Genomic DNA, 17,355 nt, shown 5'->3' on the forward strand with positions numbered 1-17,355 from the left:
TTCAGTTGTCCATGCTCTGGTAACCTCTAAATTAGACTACTGCAATGCACTCTACGTGGGGCTGCCCTTGAAGACGGTTCGGAAACTGCAGCTCGGGCAAAATACGGCGGCCAGACTGACAACTGGGACCAGGTGTTCTGAACATATAACACCGATTCTGACCCGCCTGCACTGGTTGCCTATATGTTTCTGGGCTCGATTCAAGGTGCTGGTTTTAACCTATAAAGCCTTGTACGGCATGGGACCACAATACCTGATGGAACGCCTCTCCCGATATGAACCTACCCGCACACTGCGCTCAACATCGAAGGCCCTCCTCCGGGTGCCTACTCAGAAAGAAGCCCGGAAGGTGACAACAAGAAAAAGGGCCTTCTCAGTGGTGGCCCCCGAACTATGGAATATTCTTCCTGATGAGATACGCCTGGCGCCAACATTATTATCTTTTCAGCGTCAGATAAAAACCTTCCTCTTCTCCCAGGCATTTTCAGCATTTTAGTAGTATTTAATATGCATTTTAGTGTGTGTTTAATTATGTTTTAATTCTTGATATTTTAACTTATTTTTAAACTGCTTAATGTGAGGTTTTAATTGTATGTGAGATGTTTTTTACCTGTTGTAAACCGCCCAGAGAGCTTCGGCTATGGGGCGGTATATAAATTGAATTAATAAATAAATGAATTAATAAATAGATGTCATAGTAATCTTAGGCTAAAAAACAATTCAAGCAGAGTATACAAAACATCTAGAGTAAAAATGAATTGCATGGCACTACTTTCAACTCTTCCAAATAAAACAACAGTTGCATCTTAGAGGAAGTATTTAGACAGTAGCAACATAACAAAGCAGACCAAAGCACTAATGCAGTACATAATTCTTGTCTGTCACCTGAAGCTTCAATCAGTCTGGAATTTATGATACCTTCCAAATGCATTTCATTGACCTCTTAGCTAATAGCTGTTCGAAGCTGCCTTTTATTGTAAAATCCCACACTCTTCCACTAATGAGCATTTGTTTATTACTCATTTATTACTTAGATAGCACATTAAGCATGCAGGAGTACATGGTTGTCTATTTCACTAATCTTGACAATTAGTATGAATCCACTAATATAAATAAATCCAATTTTAGAGTCAGGAAACAGAATAGAGAGATGGTGATTTTCCCAATTACTGGACAATCTTTCTTAAGTTTGGTAGGTAGGTAGAAAATAAGAAAGTAAATAGAAAAGTAGTAGTTAGCTTTTAATAAACAAACATTCTTATTGAGATATATACGTTAAATATGAGGGCTCTATGGAGCAATGAATTGTTTTGACAGTCTTTGTTTTCTGGATATGTCCAGCTCTTGGATATTTCATTGTCAACCTAATGTGCAGATGGATGGTATCAGACTAAGGTTTAGGAGACAGCTCAACTAATTTTCATAGATATGCTTTGAATAATGACTTGGGTCTTGGCAAAACTCTAGTCTGGAATGTTGCAAGGATGTCTGTGGATGACTATAGTCCCACGTACTTAATATTCATGTGTTTAATAAAGATATTGCAGAAATATCATGAGTTTGACAGCTGTTGAGTATTCAGCAATTCGTCTGGCCAAATCCAGATCTGCTTAGCTTTAGTAGAAATGGTGTATCACGTACCTTAGAGCAGCAATGTAGCCTTCAGATCTTGTTGGACTACAGTTCCCATTATTCCTGGCATTCTGGGCCTAATGGGAGTTAGAATCCAACAACATATGGAAGCGAAAAGTTCCCCACCCTTACTTTAGACTCTAAAGCATGAACATGACCTTTGGGAAACTTATAGGACATTTCTTATAAAAATAAGTTGTACTTTCAGTGAACGCCACAGAGTACCTTTCAAAGTAAATTATCTCATGTAGGTCAGCAAAGCCTAGGGCTAGAATGTTGCTCCCTCCTTCCAAGTGCAGGAAGTCTTGGACATAGAATTACAGCATGTTTACCTGTAAGAAATAAAAAAAAAACTCTTGTTGGGCTCACATTGTTAGCAATGGAGTCCTTATGGTCACCCCTCGTTTTCTGTCTAAAAACTATTCCACGTTGCAAAACAGTATTTATGTCCACGTATCTATCTTCACAGGGAAAGGCATAAACAGCCAGCAATACCTTTCCAATGTGTGGGTCTCTACACAGAAACAGCAGTCAGAAATCAACCCTTTACCTTTCTGGAAAAGACTACTGGATTGCTCATTCCCGCTTGGAATGTTTCATTTCCGAGTGGAATTTACTAGGGCAATCTGTAACTTAGCCAGGTGTGTGCGTGTGTGTACTTTATAGTGTATGTTTTGTGTGTGTCCGCAGAAGTCACACACTGGGAGATAATAACTTGACAGTTCCTGCTCAAGCCAAATCTCCACCTTATCCTCTTGTCTGCCCCTCCTCCTTCCCTTCCCTTCCCCATCAAAGCGCTCGATCCATCCCTCGGGTCTCCGAGCGAATGGCCCACCCTGTCTACTACCCCAAGGTGGATATTCGATTCACCTACTGGAGACTAAATTCTTAGGAAGTCGTGCAAAAACCGGAAAGTGCGTGCGTGTGTGTGTGTGTGAGAGAGAGAAAAACAGTATAAACAGCTAGTGTAAGCAGCTAGGTAGGCAGCAGCGACAGCACCATCGCCACCGCCAGCGTCCCCCATGCCTGGAATTCCAAATGGTCCATTCCAGCTGAGGAGGGAAAGCCAATGTGCCGTCTGAGGGAGCAGCGCTGTGCTTCTTTCCCTTCAGCTCCTGCTGTGGAGCCAGCGGCGCCGGGCTGAGGGATACAGCTGCTGGGAGAGAAAGAAAGGGCGAGGGCGAAAGAAAAGGAGCGCGCGCGCCTTGGTCCGCTGTTGCTCCTGCTGCTGCTGCTACTTTGCTCCCCCCCTCATCTGCCTCTATCTGAGGGGAGCTTTTCGGACCCTGGGACCACCACTACCAGCCGCTGCCACTGATCCTGCTGCTTTCGAGGGTGCCACATTGCAGTAATGCCAGACTGTGCCTGCGTGAGGAGCCAGCCCGAGTCCCGGGTGGCTGCCGGCGTGGGGTTGCCGCGCGCTCATTAGCTGCCCCCTCGGAGCTCTTCACTCCAGTCTCTTGGGCGCGCTTTTCTCTCCGTGTTTCCTCAGTTGGCTCCAGCCTGAAGGGCGGGATTGCGGTAGCCGGAGAGAGGAGACTGGTGCTTTCACCGCTGCTGCCTGGTGGGGTTCTTCGCCTCCCCTCGCGGAGTCTTTACTTTCCCGTCCTTTGCTGGTGCCCAGGGGAAGAAGGGGAAGCTTGTGTCATGCCAGTGCAGCCAAGGGAAGCTCCTCTCCGACTGCAGGACCAGTGAAAGGAAGTACAAGCCTCTCCCCCTCCCATCCCTCCATCCCCGACAATGACAGCCATGAAAGAGCAGCAGCAGCAGCAGCAGCCTAACCCGGGCAGCCGGGGAAGCCAGGCTCAACAGCAAGACCAGGTAGGACTTGGCGGGAAGGAAGCTGCAACAGCCCGTTTGTGGGGCTTAGAGCTTGCTTCCCTCTGCGCCCAGCCGAGGCACCATTTCCCTCCTATTTGGGACCGTGCTTCCCGTGCAGCAGTCCAAGTTGTAGCAAATAATGGGGGCGGGGAGAGGAAAGTAAGGTTTCCGTGCCCATGCTGAGGAATGCGACCATCCTACTCGGCATCAAGGAAGGCACAATACAGGGACAGGTGGTACCGCCGTCTCCCTTGTCGAAGAGGACTTTTCGACTTCGCTGAGACTGTTGCTTATACGCGCTGAAAGGACCATTTTAGCTAGACTGGAAGTGATGGGAGGGGGAGGATGGCTATGGGAAAGGGAGGTGAGGTGAGGAGGCTGGGGTGGAAAAGAGAGAGAGAGCCAAGAGGAGGAAGGGAAACTGCATACATTTTCTTCTTTGGCAGGCAAAGTACTACAAGGAGCCATGCTTTTAGATGCGTCTATAATAACAATCCACACGCTGACCTTTAATGAGCGGAAGAAGTGGGAGAAGAGAGAAGGTGCAGTCAAAGGGAAACAGAAGGCTTAGATGGAGAGAAAGAAAAAGATGTAGAAGTCTGAATGCAGATTTTTAAGGAGTACAGTGTTGTGATCCCCTTTTGAAAGATTCTTGGATGAAGTAGAGTGAGAGAGAGAAAGAGAGAGAGAGAGAGAGAGAGAGAGAGAGAGAGAGATTATATGGATACTGGAGATGGACAGGTGCAGGGAGGAGGAGAAGGCACAGCACTAGAAAATGCAAGGAGGTGAAGATGAATATAGGCTAGCATCTCTCAGAGCCTTCTGTTATCATCCTAAGGAATGCTTGGTCTTCTCTCTTGATTTTCTGCCCTGGCTTGTAGGCTTCTTTTCCTTTGTTGCAAGTTGCACTGAACAAAACCAGCAAATGGAAAATGTGGAGTCTTTTTATAGATGTGTGGTGTTTACATCAATTAATGGCCCGATGTAGAGGCTGTCGGCTATTAGGTCACTGGTTGACAGTGGCGTGCTGGAGACAGGAAGAGGCTGGCTGGTATTACCAGAGATGGTGCTGTGCTCTCAACATCGACACAAGGAATCAGGGCAATTCTCTCTCCTTGTCAGATACTCTATTCCCAGAAGCAGGGATGAAAGGAATGAAATAAACTGGTGTGTGTAGAGAGAGAGGTTGGGAGCGGGATGCATGAACTTGTGCCAGCCAAACAGTCACAACTAGAAAAAAGGAGGAAAATGTTATTGATTCCCTAGAGCTCAGTTTGGAGCTCGCTGCTCGCCTATATTTTCCATTCCACTTGCAAAAGTACTCACTGCCATGCTCCAGAGATAGTAATATATTGAGCTAAGCAATTACAGAGCATTTAACTGTCCAAAATGTACTTCAGATAATCATGTCTAACTTCATGCATATAAAGCTTTTTCATCTTCTCTCTCCCCCCACTTTTTGGTGACCCCCTCCATGTTTGTATTATTATATCATACTGCTTAAAGCACTAAAATGGCTCTGTCATCTTCAAGGAAACAAAGAGCAAGCAATTTTCTTCTGGAGCATAAAGTGTGGCCAAGACAAAAATGTCTGTTTGTAGAGATAATCTTCACAATATTCACAAAAATCTTAGATTTCCTTACGATAGGTTGCTGTATCTTATAGTATCTTATGAGTCATAGAAACTGTTTCATTAACAACCTGTTTTTCAGTGAGTTCACCATGCCCCCCCCAGTTATTTTCATTAACCTGTGCACCACCTGGAAAGGCATTGCAGAGTGCAAGTGGGAGGAAGAGGGGAACTCATCAGAACATGTTGAGGATAGAAATAAGTACATTTGCTCTAAGCCATGCATAGCTGATCATAGTTCCATGCATCATTTTTTACAAAGCATATTTCAAGTTCAAGACTTTTGAAAACCCGAATACTTCAATATGGGGGCAGAGCATTTTAAAGACCCTCTCCATATTATTTTTAAAAATGTTTATTGCCTTTGTGAAAACTATTGGAAAATATTTTGAAAAAATATATAGAAGAGTTTTTGCATAATGAAAGTTTTTGATAATGCTAGTAGAAGATCGTGTAGGAATTCTGCACTTACCCAACACTGACTACATTTTTAGTTTCATTGCTGAATTATTCACAAAAAAGTATTGTGAATGCATAAGTTATCATTTGAAGTGTGGCCCTCATCTGCAATTATATGGTAATGTTTTCTGAAACACTAAACTTAATTAGTAAGCTTCAGCTTTGTTGTAAGAAGTCTTTCAATGTTCTGAGCAAAATCAATGTATTAATTAAACTTGTTTGAGAGAGAAGAATTGAGGTATTTCAATCAGTACTTAATGCTTACTTGGAGGAGAGATTAAGTCAATTCATGTAGCTTTTTAAATTTTTTACAGAGTTCTCCATTGAATAAAATATTACTACTTTTGTTCCTTGGAATTAATTTATTTAGATTTGCAGACTGTCCTGTCCCTCATCTTTATCATTGTCACTCTCACATTGCTACGTTGGTCACTCTTCCATTTTGTAAGCTAAGAAATTATCACTTTTGCCTGAGCCACATGTTGAGTAGTCCACAGTTGTGGCGGCACTTGAACCCAGGTGTTCCACTGCAATGTGAAGGACTATAGCTCTTTGGTAGAGCACACAATTTGCATGCACAGGGCCCCAGCTTCAATCTCTGGTGTCTCTATATAGGGCTGGGAAAGAGAAATTCCTACCTGAATTCATGGAAAACTACTTGCAGTCAGTGTCAAGCTAAATAGATTAATTGTCTGATTTGGTATAAGGCAGCTTCCTATGTTTATTGTTCTTGTGTAATGTGCAAATAACTTCCAGTTTCTGCAAATCAGTAGAACTTATTGTATAGTGCCTACCACTCACAACTTGATTCTAATTACTATTTTGCTGGTAAACCCCTATATACATATAAAATATCCAGCGCTAGTGCTTGCTGCTGCCCTGGAAAGAAATACAAAAGAACAGTATTCAGACTGAAATAGCCTTCTTTGTGGATTGTAACATTATTCAGAAAGGTAAAACCCAAAGCTGATCAGTGAAGTTCTCCCAAAGAATCTTTCCCAGAGCTGGGTTAAAAATCACCTCACATTTAATATAAATAAATGCAAAGTATAATCTTTGTCACTTTAGAATTCCCATAACTATATATATGCTGGTGGAGTCTAATCCAGCTGTGACCATACTGGAAACAGTTGTAGGACCTGTGGTGGATTACTGAATATGTCAGCTCAGTATGTAGTAGCAGTGACAAAGGCAGATTAAGGGCCAAACTAGACATTATACCATAGATCCTTGATCAGGATTTTCTGAAGACCAGAAAGATAGCTGTGAGAGTGGGTGCTCTTCGCACACCATTTCCATGATTTAAGTTATACTTCCACACCCGTCAAACTTCCTGATGCAAGCATTAACTCTGCAGGGGAAAGCATAAAGTGTCTAAATGGCAACTTTGTGTTTTCCTATGCATTTAAAGCACATGATCTCCCCACAAAGAATCCTGGGAACTGTAGTTTTTTAAGGGTTCTGAGAATTCTAGCTCTGTGAAGAGTAAGCTATAGTTCCCAGGATTCTTTGGGGGGAGCAATGTGCTTTAAATGTATGGGAACTTTATTTGTGTGTACAGTATTCTACACTGGAGAAAGGCAATTGCTGCCAAGGGTTGAAATAAGACATGGACACAGCAAGCTGGGTTGAACAAAGGACCATTTTATTAAACTATAACAAAACCCCTTAAACTTAACCTGCAGAGGGGAAACCTGGGTGTGGGAACTGTCTATAAGCAAACAGTTGGAAAACAGCTCTCGGGCGACCAGCCCCTGCTGGGGACAGGGCAAGCCATTCCGTTTATCCCTTACCCCTGTCACACCATGTAGGTGAGCAGGGGGGCCTTCCCACATCACCACCCCCTGGGGCCCTACAACTCTGTGTGGAAGAGGTAAGTTGGCCCCCAAAGCAGCCCATATCCTGTCCTAGGGCCCTAAAGCCCTGAGAGACAGGCCACCAAAGCCACCAATTACCTCCAAAGGTGCCTAATGGGGCCAACTAGCTGTCCTTACCTACTTCACTTCCCGCACCTTGCTGCACAAGTGACCAGACAGCCTAAACCAACTCAGGGAATTAAACTTAACCTTATCAAATTAGCCAAAATAGCCAAAATAACCTAATAACCATGACACCTCCTAACACGATTCCATCCAACCACCACAGTGTAGAGTAGGCAAAAAAACCTGCCCGCCAACAAGCATGGGAAGGATAAAAATTCCTACTTGGCCCCAAAGAGACCCAGATCACACCATAGCAATGGGAGGGCGAGGTGGCTGTTGCGAGCCAAGAGGAGGACTAAGGGGCGGCATGGGCTTAGATAGGCCCTGACACTGCGACATGCGACTGCCGCCCTTACCTACAATAGCATGCAGGGCTTCACCCCCTGGCTGCAACTGCACCCCACCCGCCCAGGCTGTGCTTGGGTGAAAGCGGGACATGGTTTGGTGGGAAAAGTTTAAACACATGCTCCCCAGTGCCACTTCCTGATCTTCAAAGTATCCACATAGGACTTTTGTTCAGCCACATTTGGAAAACAATGGTTTACAATATCTCACAAAAAAGATATAATAAATATGGGGAAAATAGACAAGATAGCAACTAAAATGATCAAATTATTTAAACACCAAAGTGTAAAGAGGTTTTAGTTTGGGGGAGGGAAGATGAATAAAGATGCAATCTAATACATGTCTACTCAGAAGTAAGTTCCATTGGGTTCAATGGGACTTATTCCCAGGTAAGTGTGTATTAGATTGCAGCCTAAAACTTTTAGCTGGATTGCTAATAATTTATATAATTATCAGTGGTTAGAGATGTGAAGGCCCGGAAAAAAACCAGAAAAAATCAGAAAAAAATGTGGTTTTTTGGGTTTTTTCTGAAGCCGTTTTTGTTCTGTTTTTCAAAAAATTGGAAAAATTGAAAAAAATTGAAAAAATGGATTATGGAATGTTTTATTTTAGCATGATGAATAAAATGTTTCATTGAATCTTGCCCCCCCTTTTTCTCAGTTCTTTTTATGGGAATGGATGCTTTATGTCTGCTTGACACTGTGGAGGACTAGCAGAGAGATAAATAATTTTCATTGTTGTTGTTGTTGTTATTACTACACTTGTATACCTGCCCCCCCCCAATAGCCAAAGCTCTCTGGGTGGTTTACAACATAAAAATAAATATACATTCACATTTGGTACAATTGCTAGTAAAAAAGAAAAACAATAATTCACATTTTAAATAAACATAACTGAACAATAAATCTCTAAACAATATACATAACATGAAAACAAAGTAAATGAAATACAAAGCAAAACAAAAAAGAATGTAACAATAATAAAATATATCTACAAATCTTCTCTAATTTCCCATATGTTGATGGTTTCTTCTGGGTTTTTTTTAATTTGTCTTTTGCCTGCTCCGCATAAACTGGCAAAATGAAAGAGGTTCCTTACAGTTCAGGTGTTCTTTACAGTTCAGGAGCTTGTAGATCCATTTGTTACAAAAAAGCTAAAAACTTTAAAAAGTAAATTCAATTTGTAATTGTTTGAATAATATGTACTTTTAATATACCAAATGTGATAATTTTATGCCAAACCAACTTGTACATAATTACATGTTATATTCCTGAAGTAACAAAGTGACTTTCAATCTGTAAAAAGTGCTAATATTGCATTTTTTCAATTTTTCTGAAAATTTCCAGTTTTTTTCTGAGTCTGGGCATGACTCTTAAATCTGCAGCATGAACCCACCAATTTAGATTTATGCAAACAGATAGAGTTTGGCCTTCTGCATTTCAGTTTCACTCCAAGGCTAAACAACAACAACAAAAATGTTGCAAATTTTCCTTGGTTTTATTTACATTTGACACAATCCTTCTCCATGGTAGCTGCAGTGCCCATATATTGGGAGTAAGGTACAAAATGTCTTCCTTCCTTCCTTCCTTCCTTCCTTCCTTCCTTCCTTCCTTCCTTCCTTCCTTCCTTCCTTCCTTCCTTCCTTCCTTCCTTCCTTCCTTCCTTCCTTCCTTTGCACCATGCCAGCCTGCTGCAGGGGACTGGGAGATATGCACACACGTGCTATATTCCAGTCTAGTAAACTCCTGCTTGGCCAAGAAACATAAGCTCAGAGTGGTAGTGAGATAAGGGGACTGAGTGTAGATATAGGATGTGCACACTCATACCTCCTTTCCCTGAAATGGCACAGACACATGTGCTGTGGGGGTGAGAAAATTAGGGAAACAGTAAATTGTTTTGTCCTTTGGAGATCCTTTCATATGTGGGTGCTATGACCACATGTGGAAGAAGTAATGGGGAATTTATATATCCACACATGTATGATCATGACTAGTAAGAAGACACATTTCTTTTATAATTATAAAGAATTAAGTATTGAATTGCAGGCCTAGTGGGGCCCTGAGGAGTCCTGAATCTTAGTGTTTTATTCAGGCTAACGGCAAAAATCCGTTGCGATGGCAACGGGTCATACTGACCGCCTGTTTTCTTGGCAAACCGACTAGTACTTGACAAGTATTTAGGGGCAGTGAGGGCAGCAAAAAAACAATATTTTGCTGCCACTATCAAATCATCAATCTGCCGCCCAGCGGAGCACTTCAGAATTGTCCGGGGGCTATTACACTCTGACCCCAGGGACATGGTAGAACCATCTGAGGCCCACTGTAATGAATTTGCTAGGCACTTCCAGGATAAAATCTTTAGCATCCACCAGGACTTAGACTCCAGTGTTATAGCAGGTGAATCAAGCGAGGTATCCAGAGCACAGCCTTGTCCCGACTTCTTGGATGAGTTTCAGTTGGTGCAGCTTGAGGACATTGACAAGGTGCTTGGACAGGTTCGTGCAACCACTTCTGTGCTGGATCCTTGCCCTTCTTGGCTAATAAAAGCTAGCAGGGATGGAACTGCCAGCTGGGCCAGGGAAGTGATTAATGCCTCTCTGCGAGAGGGGGTGGTCCCTGGCTGCCTGAAAGAGGCTGTAGTGAGACCACTCCTGAAGAGGCCCTCCCTGGACCCAGAAAATCTTAATAACTATAGGCTGGTAGCAAATGTTCCATTCCTGGGCAAGGTCCTGGAACGAGTGGTGGCAGGCCAGCTCCAGACACTCTTGGATGAGACCGATTATCTGGATCCATTTCAGTTGGGTTTCAGGCCTGGTTTTGGCACGGAAACAGCCTTGGTCGCCCTGTATGATGACCTTTGTTGGGAGAGAGACAGGGGGAGTGTGACTCTGTTGATTCTCCTTGATCTCTCAGCGGCTTTCGATACCATCGACCATGGTTTCCTTCTGGGGAGACTGGCTGAGTTGAGAGTGGGAGGCACTGCATTGCGGTGGTTCCACTCCTACTTGGCAGGTCGCCTCCAGAAGGTGGTGCTTGGGGAACATTACTCGGCACCCTGGACTCTCCAGTATTGCACTCCGATTCTGGCCCGCTTGCATTGGCTGCCTGTATGTTTCCAAGCTCAATTCAAGGTGCTGGTTTTGACCTATAAAGCCTTACACGGCTTGGGACCACAATACCTGATGGAACGCCTCTCCTGATACGAACCCACCCGTACACTACGTTCAAGATTAAAGGCCCTCCTCCGGGTGCCTACTCCAAGGGAAGCTTGGAGGGTGGCAACAAGGGAGAGGGCCTTCTCAGTGGTGGCCCCCAAATTATGGAATGATCTTTCTGATGAGGTGCACCTGGCGCCAACACTGTTATCTTTTCAGTGCCAGGTCAAGACTTTCCTCTTCTCCCAGGCATTTTAGCATGTGTTTTTAAATTGTTTGTATATTGTTTTGAATTTTAAAATTGTGTTTTAAATTGTTTTTAAAATATGTTTTTAAATTATGTATTTGTTTTAATGTTTTTGATAGCTGTAAACCGCCCAGAGAGCTTTGGCTATGGGGCGGTATACAAGTGCAATAAATAAATAAAATAAAATAAGGCTGAAATTAATGATTTTATTGTTTGGAATTAAGAAGTGTAAAGACTGTAAAAGAAGGTTGGGGTTGATGAAATGGGTAGGGATTTCCAATGTTTGATTCTTGAATGCCATCTAGGGGACAAGTAATCAAATGTTTTAATAAATAGATTTTAGTAACAGTGTATTAAATTTATAACTTTATAGATGTATTTCCATTAAGAAAAAGGTACATCTGGAGTGGCCTGCTTGTCTGTTTATATATCCAAAGATGCTAGAGTCACCCAGCTTTCCTTTGTTTGTGTAAATAAAATCCTCCTTCATGAGCTATAAGCTAAGGAAATGAGATAAGGACATAGGAACCCCCTATGGCAAAGGAAATAGAACTGCGGGTGCTCATACATTCACAAACACCCTGAGTTAAGTTCCCAAACTTAACTCAAGGGAACTTGTCCAAAATATTTCTAGGTGTGCCAGAGTCAGCCTGACCGATCAGAAACAATGCAACAATGGATGTACAAAAGTATGCTTGAGAACATGTTCATGGAAAGAACTGTTCCAGCTAGTCCCAAAATGCATTTGTCTTGAAGGAACAGTAGGACAATGGTACCATTTATGATATGGACAGAATTTTGGAAATCACCACTGGAGTTAGCTAATGCGTTGTGATTGGTTTGGAATGAATGTAGAGAGGAGGAACTGTGATGTTGGGCGGGCAAGGACTCATAGATTGGTGAAATCATTGTCACATGTTGTACCTGTACTCTATAAAAGAAGTTTGCACACAGTGCCTCATTGCAGTCCCTCTTGGATACTTCCTGGATGTGTTCTGGGGGGACTGACCTTCAATATGCTTGTTTTTGTTTTATTTTTTAATAAATGCCTACCTTTTTGCTTCAAACCTGTCTCAGAGATTATTATTTAAGGGACCCCCAGCAAAGATCTCAAGGAGAAGAAGAATTCTCCTACAGAAGTGTGCCCATATATTTTGTTCAGAACCTAGATGGGCTATGATCTAGAGACAAAACTATGGAATCCCAGTGGGGATTTCTTCTTCATCCTTTGGACAGTTCAACCAGTGGAGGTATGTAGAAAGTGGAGTCCCCTAAGGATTGGTATTGGGATCTGTGCTTTTTTAACTTGTTCATAAACCATCTAGAGTTAGGGGTTAATCACCAAGTTTGCTGAGATACTAAAATTATCAGAGTTGTTAATACAAAAAGAGATTGTGAAGAGCTCCAAAAGGACTTCTCCAAATTGAGCGAATGGGTGGTAAAATGGCAAATGCAATTTAATGTGAGCAAGTGTAAAGTGATGCATATCAGGGTAATTTTTTTAAAAATTTCACATATACACTCATGGGGTTTGAATTGGCAGTGACTGACTAGGAATGAGACCTTGGAGATGTAGTGGGTAGCTCGATGAAGATGTTGACCCAGTGTGCCGCAGCTGTGGAATAGGCAAATTCCATGCTAGGGGTCATTAGGAAAGGTATTGAAAATAAAACTGATACCATAATGTTGTTATACAAATCTATGGTGAGAACGCATTTGGAAGACAGTGTACAGTTCTGATCGCTTCCTTCTGAACCTGAATGAACCTTCCTCAAACCTACTTGAAGAATTCATCAAATGGCATTTTTCAGCCTGTGATTTGTAGCAAATTTCCACAGTATCTCAGACAATAGCTCCTAATGAGCATAAGAGAAACTACAGACATTCAATAGCCAACAGACACAACAGATCTGAACACACACACACACACAAATCCATAATGTACCTCTGTGGAGTGCTAGTTGATGAATGCTTCTATTTCTCCACAGACAAAAATACATAATTCCTCCAGGTAGGTACATAGTGAGAGCTCTAGCTTGTTTACAAAAAAGCAGATACCGTCTAGCACAGGTTATTGCTTGTTTGTTTACTTTTTAATAGTCAGATGGCTTGCATAAACAGCAAGCAGTTGCTTAGTATGAATAATCATTCTCCCTTGGATTCTAACCATGATATCTAAAAGTATAAATACTTTTTGTACATATTTTAGTTGGATTTCTAGAGGATGTGAAAATCATGTGTAGAAAATTAATCATGAGGTTAGGACTTTTATATGTTATTTGAGCATATCATTAAATTCATAACTCAAGGATTTTTCATATATATGTAGTAATTTGTTATTTAAAAGATTTCTATTTTATTACATGTATATCCTGCCTTTCTTTATTCATATAACTGAATGAGACATATGCAAACACAAATTGCTTTCAATGGCCAATGGCTTTCATTGGAAGGGGGTTCTGTCTATGACCCAATGCTTTCTGCTGGTTCCATACTAAAATGGTACCCAACTTGCTATTACCTCCATGTACTGGTAGTCAAGAGTGCCCCACATCCCCTAGCTAATCTCACCGCCAATGTGTTTGCTACTCAGATGAGTAATTCTACTAGATTGAAATGTATTGGATAACCCAGATATATCATCAAACTTTGTCAAGTCTGCAAGATATTTTTAAGATGTTTTGCTTTTAAGATGTTTTAAAGATTTTTTTCCAGCATTTTTCATTTGTTTGCCATCCTGTGGTCCTTCTGGGAGGAAGTGTGAAATATAAATTTAAAAACAAACAAATTTCTATGATTGCAGAGACATATTGTAGCTTCCAAAGTCATGGAAGTTGCTGCCATTCCCTCACAGTAATCTCAAAGATCATAAATATTGCTCATATGGGATGAAGTCTACCAATGCTCTTCAGTGTTCAGATAACAGCCCAGTTTTACACCAGTACAACTCACATCTTGTGGCATTATGTTGTGTTGTGAGCCTTCCCAGGGTTTTGTATTAGTACAGCAAAACTAGGATTTCTTGCTCTGCCATGAATAACTGCCACTGTGGGAGGATATCTAGTGGTATTAAGCAAAGTTGTTGCAAAACACAGAATAGGCATGCAAAGTAGAGAACTAGGTGAGAAAATGATAGAGGAAAATCTGTAATGTTTTTTCTATATTGTATACTGTTGGAATAGGCAAATGTTGCATGTTCCCTTTAAGGGATATTTGGGGAAATATCCCATGTACCTGTTTTACCATGATGTAACTTCCTAATGGGTGGGGTTACTTACCTCACTTCCTCCTCTGTTGTCCTGGGGGATTTTTGAATATTCTCCATTGCTGATCTATCCACCATTGAGAGAGGCTGCATGGCACAGATGCTCTCTCTGAGAGCATCAATACTAAACCACTAAAATGAACTGAGACTCCTATTTTCTTTCTTAGGTTATTTCCCATAAACCCTTGTGAATGATGCTATGTCATTACAGCTCTGCATAGAGATAGGGCTAGATAGTTTCAGTGACAGAGAGTTAAATTAATTCATAAACCATATCTTGGACACAATCTAAGGGCATTTCATAAAATAGTGATCTGCAACAAATTACACTGGCTTTGATCCAGAGTTAGACCTTCTGTAAATAGAAGGGAGTATGAAACAATGAATGTTCCTGCTCATTGAAGGAGGATGGGATGCAATTTAGCCAGTTTCCCCTTTTCCTGCAGCCTCCCACAGTACCTCTAAAGCAGTGTTCTTCAACCTTGGGTCCCCAGATGTTGTTGGACTACAACTCCCATCATCCCCAGCCAGTTTGGCCAATGGTCAGGGATGATAGGAGTTGTAGCCCAACAACATCTGGGACCCAATGTTGAAGAACAGTGTTCTAGAGGAACCTTTGGAGCAAATTTTCAGGTTGGTGGGGGGATTTAGGGGGAACAGGGTAATTGGAAAAAATCCCTTTCCCCCTTAAGTACATAAGCACAGAAGAAGAGTCCTGCTGGAATAGACCAAAGTCCATTGTTATGACCCCTGTATCCACCAGTGATCTGGGCATGGAGATGGAGGCTACAGGGGCACCAGATGGGGGGCTGGGTCAGGGTCAAAGCTGACTGATGATGATAGGGAGACCACTGTGTCTGAGGCTGTTAGACAGTCACTCCCGGAGGAACCTTACAGACCACCAGTGCCTATAGGGCCAGAGCATGCACCATCATGGACACCACCCTCTGAGCATGAAGAACCAGATGTCTCCACTGCACACCATCAGTCCAGCAGTGCAGGGAGCACACAGGAAGGAGGCTATGGAATGGAGAAGGAGTGCCCAGCCTGAGGGCAGAGGGTTGACTGTTTAAGGCTCTGAAGTTTCTCAAGGGGTTGGAGCCAAAGGCTTAAAAGGTCTCTTTTAAAAGGTCCCTTTGTTGAAGGAAGCAGCTCACTTGGAGCTGTTCATAGTCCAGCAAGCTTCCTCTACCTTTGCCTCTCCTTCAGCCTTGCAGCTTTCTCTGTGGGATCTGACATTGGATCAGAATAGGATGCCCATCTAGTCCAATATCATGAACTCACAGTGGCTAAACAGTTTCCCCACTCATGATCCTGAGCAACTGGTGTTCAGAGGCATAATGCCTCCAACACTGGAAGTATAACATAATGGTCATATCTAGTAGCCACTGATAACCTTATTCTCCATGAATATGCAGGTCCGCTTACCTGAGCGAAGCTGGGGAGCGGCAGCATAAATTGCGGCCGTGGACGAAGCCGCAGAAGCCATCTTCAGGAAGGGCAATGTCGCGCGTCACACGCAGATGACGCGTGCCGTGCCGTGCTGTATGGAGGGGGCGGAGCCAAGGGCTTATTTAAGCCTGTGCTGCCCCCTCCGTCTTCCTCTTGGCTTGCGACACCCACCCCACCCTCCCTCTTTTAAGGTGTGCCCATGATCGCTTCGGGGCCGAGTAGGAATTTTTATCCTGCCCACCCTTGTTGGCGGGCAGGTTTTTTGCCTACTCCACACTTTGGGGATGGAGGGAACAAAGGGTTAGGGGGTGTCATGATTAATAGGTTTATTTCGGCTAATTTGGCTAATTTGGTTTGAATCAAAATATTAATGTGGGCATGTTTGGGACCCAGACCCGGTAAAGTGCGGGAGGGGAAATAGGTAACGACAGCTAGGTGGAGGTGATTGGTGGTTCCGGAGGCCTGTCTCTCAGGGTTTTACAGCCTGAGGACAGGATATGGGCTGCTTTTGGGGCCAACTTACCTCATCCACCTGAGGGTTCTACGGCCCCGGGGGGTTGGTGATGTGGGAAGGCCTGCCTACTCACCTACAAGGTGTGGCCGGGGCAGGGGGTAAGCAGAAGGGGCTTGCCCTTAGCCCCAGTAGGGGCTGATCGCCCGAGAGCTGTAGGGCAAGCTGCTTGCCTATAGTTAGTTCCCGCACTTAGGTTTCACCTCTGCAGGTCGCTTTTAAAGGTTTTTGTTTGTAATTTAATAAAGTGGCCCTTTATTCAACCATAGCTGCTGTTGTCTGCGTATTATTTCGCCCATCGACCGCAAATATCTAACCCTCTTTTTAAAGCTATCCAAGTTGGTGGCCATCACTACATCTTGTGCGAGTGAATTCCATATTCTTACTATGAGTTGTGTGAGCAAGTACCTCCTTTTGTCTGCCTTGAATCTTCCAATATTCAGTTTCATTGGATGGCCCAAGGTTTTGGTATGAGAGAGGAAGGAAAATGTCTCTGTATCCACTTTCTCCACACCATGTAAAATTGTATGCACCTCTAATCATATCCCGTAAACCAAACGAACTAAAGCCCCAAATTTTGTTACTTCCTTTCCTCATAAGGGAGTTGCTACAGCTCCTTGAACATGCTGGTTGCCCTTTGTTTGCAGCTTTTCCAGCTCTACAATATCTGGCAACCATAATTATACACAGCATTCCAAATACAGGTTGCACCATGGACTTGTATTAATGGCATTATGATATGGGAAGTTTTATTTACAGTCCCTTTCCTAATGATCCCTAACATGGAATCACAGCTGCTGTACACTGAGTCAACAGTTTCACCCAACTATCTACAACAACCCAAGATCTTGTTCCT

The 17,355-nt window shown here is 42.9% G+C and overlaps 1 protein-coding gene across 2 annotated transcripts in view; it reads left to right on the forward strand.

Annotated features, from left to right (window-relative positions):
* DPP10 (dipeptidyl peptidase like 10) overlaps nt 1-17,355 on the forward strand; it is a 503,938-nt gene that overhangs the window by 15,225 nt on the left and 471,358 nt on the right. Inside the window, exon 1 of one of the 2 annotated variants that reach the window (XM_061612953.1) lies at nt 3,204-3,453. The exons of the other annotated variant lie outside the window; for it this stretch is intronic. Coding sequence (XP_061468937.1) covers nt 3,373-3,453 — 81 coding nt within the window. The 5' untranslated portion in view covers nt 3,204-3,372. Of the gene's footprint in view, nt 1-3,203; nt 3,454-17,355 lie in introns of those variants that run through there. 2 annotated transcript variants of the gene reach the window in all.

This window comes from Rhineura floridana, chromosome 2 (assembly GCF_030035675.1).
Source record: "Rhineura floridana isolate rRhiFlo1 chromosome 2, rRhiFlo1.hap2, whole genome shotgun sequence".
NCBI lineage: Eukaryota > Metazoa > Chordata > Lepidosauria > Squamata > Rhineuridae > Rhineura > Rhineura floridana.